This window comes from Nelumbo nucifera, chromosome 3 (genome assembly GCF_055504915.1).
Source record: "Nelumbo nucifera cultivar China Antique chromosome 3, China Antique-T2T, whole genome shotgun sequence".
NCBI classification, from domain to species: Eukaryota; Viridiplantae; Streptophyta; class Magnoliopsida; order Proteales; family Nelumbonaceae; genus Nelumbo; species Nelumbo nucifera.
In genome coordinates, this window is record NC_142651.1 from 23,109,392 (window position 1) to 23,117,352 (window position 7,961).

Below are 7,961 nucleotides of genomic sequence, written 5' to 3' on the forward strand. Positions count from 1 at the left end.
TAACCCCCGTAGAGATGATGCTTCTACCACATTAATAAATTATTCAAGAAAAACTTGTCGAGTCACCTTGCACTATTTTCTTTATTTCTTTGGAGTTAAAGTCGAACAATCAAAATCAGAAAGGAAGAGCGCATGAAAGGACACATATTTCCTTTAATTAATGCACACTGCCACCAACAAACCACCACCCCAAAACATCACGAGGAGCCAGCCCAGCCTAACACAATCTAGAATTTCCAGTCAAAGGGCCGGCGGGATCAGGCCCCCACACGCACAACGCTTTGTTCAAATCCATCCTTTTAAAACAAAAGCTGGAAACAACCAAGAGAAGTTGAACCCAAACAATATACCACCAAGAACCCACCAAAATGAAACTATATTTACATTGAGTAATAAATGACACATTGACTCAATAATTTAACATTCCCTTTATACAAATTCTCTCTCTCTCTCTCTCAAGGCCGCAAACACAACCAAAAAAAAAAAGAAATCAAAGGGTAGCCTAGCCAACCCCTCCCTCCTAATCTTCCTTTTCATTACATAAACGCAAGAAAGAGACTCTGAGACGATGACCATGAGAAGAGACCCCTAAACCTCTCTCAACCTTCTTTCTAACCTAAGAAAACTACCCTAATCTAATAATAACAATTAAGAAGAGAAGGGTTTGTTTTGGCTTTCCCTCTCTTCTTTATTTGCTGGATCTTCATCACATCTACATACATCCCTCTTTACATACATAGATAATACCATCCTATCAACGAAGATTGATCGAGGAAAACCGAAAACATATTTACAATAATAACACAATTCCCTCCCTTCTCTCTCTTGCTCTCTGTCCTTCTGAAAATTCGAATTAAAACCTCTCTTCTTTGCTTTCTTCAAAAAAAAAAAAAAAAAATGAAAACGTTGTTGACCTGGTGTTGTGGTTTTTTGTTCTCTTCTATGTACCGATGGAAAACGTTGGAGAGGGTTTCTAAGCAACGGCAGGAATGCTGCAGCTTCGCCTGTCCCTGTCGAGGCAATCGAAACCCTCGATTCTCACCGCTGGATTGTTCCCGAACGTCGCGCGAACGCATCCTCCCTTGCGGGCGGACGAGGACGGGGAAGAAGAAAGACCCGACGGAGTTGGGATCGGAACCGGTGCAAGCGAGGTCAGCTTCTCCTCCCCAAAACGGGCGTCTTGGATTAGTGGGTTAGTTGCCCGAGTCGGTGGAGACCCACAGAAAAACGGGGGCGACGAAGCCGCCTGAGCTGCCGATTGCTCTACTCCATAACTACCCTGTAATAACACAACAAACGCACTGTTGTGACAAACCATCTCAAAGGAAAAGTTTTTTATCTTCTGCAAGGCTCTCCGTGAAAGGGTTTTTTCAGAAGAAGAAGAAGAAGATGGAATAATATAATACCTTTGTCAGAATGATGTCTAGAAGCTCAGTCCCAGCTTTCGACTCGCAAAAATCAGGTTGACTGCTTTAGTCGGGCATAAGCAGAAAAATTAATACTATACAAATTATAAATAGAAATTTCAAGGCGATTCGACATGAAGATTCAAGACGCGAAAAGATCTAGAAAGGAAAAATAAAGTACCTGAAGTGCCATCTCAATGGTCTGATTGAGTCGTTGATGGCATGATTCAAGAGGCCGAGTCTGCGAGGTTTGGGGCAAACGACGAGATCTTTCCGCTCAGAGATGGAGAAGGAGCTCCTCCTCTCATCACAGGCTGCGAAGGCGTTCTGCTGAAAACCGCAATGGTTCATCTTGACTGCGCTTCGAGATCTGAAGGAGAACGTCTGGTACAGCAAAAGGAAGAAGAACTTTAGCCGAGACTTAATGGTTGGGTAGCAGATCCAAACGAAAGACCAAGGATCTAGTCATAAAGATAATATATTTGCCATATTTCCGACGAGATCTAAGCAAAAAGATGGAACCCTAGACTTTCTGAAGGCACAAGGCAGAAAATTAAGAGCTTCCAGTAAAAGCAGCTGAAACAGTGAAATACTTATAGATCTATAAACAAGGCAAAATCTTTTCTACCCACAAGTAAAACCTCCCAGAGAAGAAACAAATTTTCGGAACACACTCAGAACACAGCTCATCAAAACCATCAAAGACGGTGCCCTAACATCTAGAGGGACAAACGCGAACCGGAGACAAATTGCATGTCCAACAAAACAAAACAAAAAAACAAACAAATTAACAAGAAAAAAAAAAGGATCTTTATCAAAGAAAAGAAGCAAAAGAGGAACAGAGATCTTAATAACACAGGGGGAGGAGAAAGAAAAAAAAAATCACCTGAACTTCCTTAACTTATCTCTGAGAAGGGAGGGAAAAACGAACAAAAAAACGAAGAAAAAAATTGCAGAGAAAGGTAGACAAGGAGAAAGAAAAATGAAGAAGCGGTTGGTTAGATTTATAGAGTAGAAAGAGAGGGGAGGTGAGAACCAAAATACCAACAAGTAGAAAGTAAAAATAAATAAAGAAATGGACAGCAGCGTCACGGAATTAGACAAACCAGAAAGTGGGGGCAGAACCTGCAACTGCAAGCCTTTCGTCTCACCCAACACCTTCTTTTTTATTTACTCTTTCTCTTTTATAATTTCTTCACGCAGCGGTGCCTCCTACCAAAAACTGCATCGATTTTAGCTCCTCTCCTCAACCCATAAACCCAACCATTTAAAATCTCCCCTTTCTGAATTCTGATTCTCTCTCTCTCTCTCACTTACTTGTAAATATAAATATAAATATAAATAATAAAAGAAAAAAAAAAAGAGAAACCAACAAAAGGTGAAATATGAGGAGAGAGGAGAGAGAAGAGGGATAGTGATAAGATCTAGGACGGTGGAGATAGAAGACCGTTTGGGTCATTCCCTCTTTTGGGCTGTTCCCCTCCATTCGTTTTTTTCCCTTTTTTTCTATTATTCTATTTCTTTTTCTTATTTTTCCTGGTGCAATCCACTTGTCTCGTCCCTCACTCTGTATCACGTGGGAGACTTTTTCAAATAAAAATCCAGCCTGCCAAGTGAACAGTTTTTGTTCCTCCGCGGCTCCGCTGACTGTGACTGGATTTTAACTTTTAACATTTTTTTTTTACTTAAAAAAATATAAAAATAGGCTTATTTTTTAAGGAGGACTAAGCTGGTGCTTAGGAGGGAAGGAGTAAAGAGAGGACCACAATCACAAACAAGATCGCGGAGGAATTCGGAATTCACTGTTCCCTCCTTGGAACTTTAATCAATTCTGTCTTGGAATCCATTCCCCATTCCCTATTCCTCACTTTTCATTTCATTTCAAAATTCAAAACTTAAATTAGTCAGACAGAAGACCAGAGAGGGGAGAGAGTGATGAGAGAGACCACATGCCTTTACTGAGCATCTTTACTATATAAAGCCGATTCTTACCTTTGGCCTCACGTCCATACGGCCATCCAAAATTTTAGTCCTTCGGGTTTTTCTCTTAACCACTATCTCCCCTCTCTCTATCTATACTTTCTCTTCTCTCTCTTCTCTTGCACATATTTAATCAATCCAAATGGGACATGTACCATTCCCGACAAGGGTAGATTCCATTGAATTAACTGTACTTGAAGCCAATCACAAATTCACAATGACTGTACTTGCATAGTGTGAGCATAACTAAATAAATTAGCAATATATAAACATTTTTGAAGGAAATGTTTGGAATTATATTTAGTCTTAACAAAAAAAAAATGTATTCATAAAAAAAAACAATCGAAATATAACACTTCTCAAAAATTAAGATCTATAAATATTTCTACTAGTAAAAGAAATTCAACTTGTAAATTGTAAAGAATAAACAAGGCCCAAAAAACACTTTATGCCAATGACCAAATAAGTTATGGTTTATTTATCAAGTATTTTCATAGGACCTTTCGGGCTTTTCAAAGCCTAACAAACTAGAAAATAGTCTTCTTTTTTTTATTAGTTGGCAATTGTTGTTGCTGGATTCTGTAATAGGGGTAAAATCAAAAACTGATATTGAATTTCATGATAGGTCCCACCTACGGAGAGAGGAAGTCGTCACAAGCCCCGGGGTTGGATCCAGGGGTAGTGACTATGGCAATCGAGTAAATCAAGTGAAAGGATAGGAATGGCAATGGGGCGGGGCACCCCCTTCCCGTCCCCACCACGAAGTCAAGATACCTTGCCCCGTATCTGCCCCATCCCCGGTGGTGGGGTGGGTTGAGGGTGGAGCATCCATTTTTCATCAGGGATAGAGAATTCTTGAATTTTTTCCACTCTAAGGCAATTACTTAAAAAAATATCTATTTTATGGACAATTTATACATAGGATACAGGAATTTGAGGATATTTTAGAATTGAATTATAATACTTTAGGGATAATTAAAAAATAAAATTATGGGATTCTAAGATTTTAAATTTAGGGAAAACTTAGAGATATTTTAAATATCAATATTGAACCTAGATATATTTTACTAATTTACCTTTGGGTTCGGGAAATTATATCCAAAACCTGCCCCCACCCCCCGGTTCAGGGAAAAATTATTTTCCCGTCCCCACCCGTCCTTGTTTAGGGTCGGGGAAAACCTACCCCGTTCGGGGCGGGGCGGGGCCCCAGTTTTATAGGGAAATTGCCATCCCTATGAAAGGAGAAACTAAGGCTCTGTTTATTTTGTGGGATGGTAAGGGAAAATATGGAAAATTCTCAAATATTCCTCCCTTTTATGTTTGGTTCATCGGATGACATGAGATGCTATGGGAAAAAGGTGGGATTATAGATCCCAATTTTTGGAACGTGGAGTCCCACCATTTTGGTGGGAAACAAGTGAGAATGTAGGGGAAATTTATTTAACAAAAAGGAAAACACCTTCCTTTATAGTATTTCTAAGAGTTATACGAGATCCATGACCCACAAATAAATGTTTAATTATTTGATAATATATTTAAAAAATAATTAATAACTTAAAATAACATAATTAATAAAAATATTATTCAATAAATATTTTTGAATAAAATATTAAAATTATTAATTAAGTCATAAGTATTGATAAAATAAAATATAAACTAATAAAAGTAAAAGATTAACTAATTAATCAAATTAATAATTAACAATAAAATACTAAATCATAAAAATATTACTAATTAATTAAGAATTAACAAAAATACATTTTATAATTAAATAATTATTTTTTAATTTAATTAAAATAAACTATTTATCAAAAAATAATTTAATAATTTATGAGTAATTAATATAAAAATATTAAAACGTTTAATAAAGTCATTGGTATTAATGAAATATATATTAATAATAACTTATAAACTAATAAAATGTAAAATATTAATTAATTAACCAATTAAGGATTTTAAATAATTAATATCTAATTAATAATAAGATACTAAATACTACAAAGTATTATTAACTGATAAAATTGATAAATAATTAATAATAAAATAAAATTATTATTTAATTCATGGTAAATATTATTAAAATAAATGTTAAAATATTAATTCTTAATTAATAATTATTAGGTAATTATCAATATTAATTAAATGTGAAACTATTTCATTAATGTATAAATAATTAATATAAAATAATTAAAAAATTAATTATTATTACTATGGTTGATTTTCTCATTGTTTTCCCTTTTGCAACCAAACAATGGAACATGAAAAATTTTCATCCATTTTCCCTTTCCCATCCCATCCTATCTCATACTTTCCCATCCCACCAAAATGAAGGTGAAAGGAGAAGCTACGGTGTGTCAAGGTAGGAAAGCAACTACTTGATTTGCAATTTTTGAAAAAAAGAAGATACCAGTTCGATTTTGATTAACCAATATGAAAAGTCTTCCGTCAACTAAATTGATCAATTGGTTAATCGATTGGTTTCTGTTCAGTTTTGGTTCACGGTTTCCCAATCGTGATACCAACTTGGTTTAAAAATAGGCCCGTGATTTGGTTAATCAAACCATGAACACCCCTACTAAAGAGTGTCTAGAGTGTTGTACTTTTTACCTCCTACTTAGAGAGCTGAAACTTGCGAAGGATTGACCGTTTTTCCACGCTAAGTCGACTAGTGGAACTTCATTAGTAAATCCTTAGAGAGCTGAAACTTGCGAATGATTGACCGTTTATCCACGCTCTGCACATCACTCAAAGCCAGAGAAGTCGATGGGAAAGTGGATGACTAAAGACGGGGAAGCGAGTGCTTCAAAATCCTCTTCTACAAAGAAGGGGAAGAAAGCTGCGAAAGAAGTTTAGTGAGCTGTTTATATGGGAAACCAATTCCGCTAGAAGAAGCGCGAGAACGGTGACCAGAGAGATACGACAATAAGGTTCGACTAAGAATTCTAATTTTTCTGATCTGTATTTCCAGTTTCTTATTGTCATTTTCCTTAAAAACTTCCTTCTTTATTCTGGTTATGCTTGTTTGTATCTCCTCTGCATTTTGTGGTTTCTTAATTGTGACTTTTTCTTGGTACGAAGCTTTTATTGTTTTATTTTTTTTCCAGAAAACAGGGAAGAAGAACGGTCGGTGTGGAAGCTCTAGAAAGTAATTCTATATTGTGTTTTTTTTTACCTCGATACTCAGTAATCAGCTACATTTCGTATTTTTTTCTTCTCTTACTTGTTTTCAATATATGATTTAGTTATTCAGAGATGACAGTGCTGAGGAGATACTACTTGCCCGCTGCCATTACACACAAGCAGAGGTCGACGGCTACATTTGGTTATTCAGAGACGATAGAGATACGACGAATATTGGCTGCAGAAGTGACCAATAACTCTCCCCTTCGGAAACCCCAAGCAGCTTCAGAGGGTCCAGGTGACCAGTATCTCAGTAATCACTCCTTATTTTCGATGCCTTGCTGTCCTTTCTATGTTAATGGCCGCCTGAATCTCGCTAAGTCTCATCTCTAACAAAGTGGGATTGCTGATTTCAATCTAACGAAGTGGATGGCCACCGGCGACGCCGCGATGGTGGTGTTTGGTCTCTGTCTTAATGGCACTCGTAAGATTTAGACAATTGTTGGAAACATTAACGTAGGGTTACACAATTTTCAAACAGTAAGGATACATTTAGTCAATTCACTAAGAAATTTACCCATAAATAAATATACCTGTTTAAAAAAAAATCTTTAGGCCCTATTTACTTTTTGATAAATTATTTACCCGGGTAAATGTAATTACCTAATAAGTTTTTCATGTGAAACACTTACCCGGTAAAGTTTTTTTACCCATGTTCTTTTATTTCCTAGGTAAATAAGATAATGACCATTTTAACCATAAAAATTTATTATTAAAATGGGTAATTTTTTCCCATTCAAGTATTAGCAACTTTCCCCCTAGGTGGGAAAGTTATTTACCCACTTAGGAGATAAGTATCATTTACCCGGATAAGTGATACCCAAGAAAATAAACTTTTCTTATTCGTCACATAAATCTGAAAAATAAACATAGGATTCTTGGTCAATGGAAACCAAAATCCTATTGCCCAACTTTCCCCCTCTCTCAAAATCCAAGAAAAGAACACCCCCTTAGAGTCTTGTTTGAACTACAAGTTAATGCAATTAAGATGCCTTAGGAAATGCAGAAACGGAGAAATCAGTTCAATGTGGCTAAGTTTCTATCTAGACTTATAACAAGAATATGAAGCATTAAAATCTCAAATTTTTAGGAATCCCATATTGCCACAAATTGAGGGTGTTCTCTATACATGATTGGAAGAGTCAACTATGATCTCCACAGGATTGCCCTTGTTTCTTGTCGTAGTAACAATAGTGGCAATGGCAGAGGCAGTCATGGTGGTCGTGGTACAGGTGGTAGAGGTAGAGGAGGTGAGTTGGTCAAGGTAGGTTCTGAGTTTGGCAACCCAACCCCTCATTGCCTATTGAGTTTGACAATCACAACTCACAAGTTTCAAATAATTATTGGTGAAGCTACCAATAGCCACCCCTAATCAATCCTTTTATGGATTGGTAC

The 7,961-nt window shown here is 36.4% G+C and overlaps 1 protein-coding gene and 1 long non-coding RNA gene across 6 annotated transcripts; one reads left to right on the forward strand and one right to left on the reverse strand.

Moving 5' to 3' along the window:
* Nucleotides 1-347: 347 nt before the first annotated feature.
* Nucleotides 348-2,717, reverse strand: LOC104601984 (uncharacterized). 5 transcript variants are annotated; one of them, XM_088901220.1, is made up of 4 exons: nucleotides 2,513-2,717; nucleotides 1,588-1,790; nucleotides 1,407-1,467; nucleotides 348-1,279 (listed from the first exon to the last, which is right to left on the reverse strand). In XM_088901220.1, exons 2-4 carry the CDS (start codon nucleotides 1,755-1,757, stop codon nucleotides 974-976), a joined length of 537 nt encoding a protein of 178 aa, XP_088757346.1. In that variant the 5' UTR covers nucleotides 1,758-1,790; nucleotides 2,513-2,717; the 3' UTR covers nucleotides 348-973. The 5 variants fall into 5 exon arrangements, with proteins under 5 accessions (XP_088757346.1, XP_010263824.1, XP_010263817.1 ...); XM_010265522.3 differs by having other exon boundaries at nucleotides 1,407-1,470; nucleotides 2,532-2,675; XM_010265515.3 differs by having other exon boundaries at nucleotides 1,407-1,470; nucleotides 2,513-2,656.
* Nucleotides 2,718-5,914: 3,197 nt separating this feature from the next.
* Nucleotides 5,915-7,648, forward strand: LOC104602005 (uncharacterized). Its single transcript, XR_736014.2, has 3 exons — nucleotides 5,915-6,313; nucleotides 6,491-6,531; nucleotides 6,629-7,648. It is a non-coding gene; the product is annotated as an uncharacterized LOC104602005 (long non-coding RNA).
* Nucleotides 7,649-7,961: the final 313 nt, after the last annotated feature.

Coding starts and splice junctions, on each gene's coding strand:
- LOC104601984 (XM_010265522.3), bottom strand. CDS start 1,757: ATGAACCATTGCGGTTTTCAGCAGAACGCCTTCGCAGCCTGTGATGAG. Junction 1,471..1,587: donor CCATTGAGATGGCACTTCAG/GTACTTTATTTT, acceptor GCCCGACTAAAG/CAGTCAACCTGATTTTTGCG. Junction 1,280..1,406: donor TAGACATCATTCTGACAAAG/GTATTATATTAT, acceptor GTGTTATTACAG/GGTAGTTATGGAGTAGAGCA.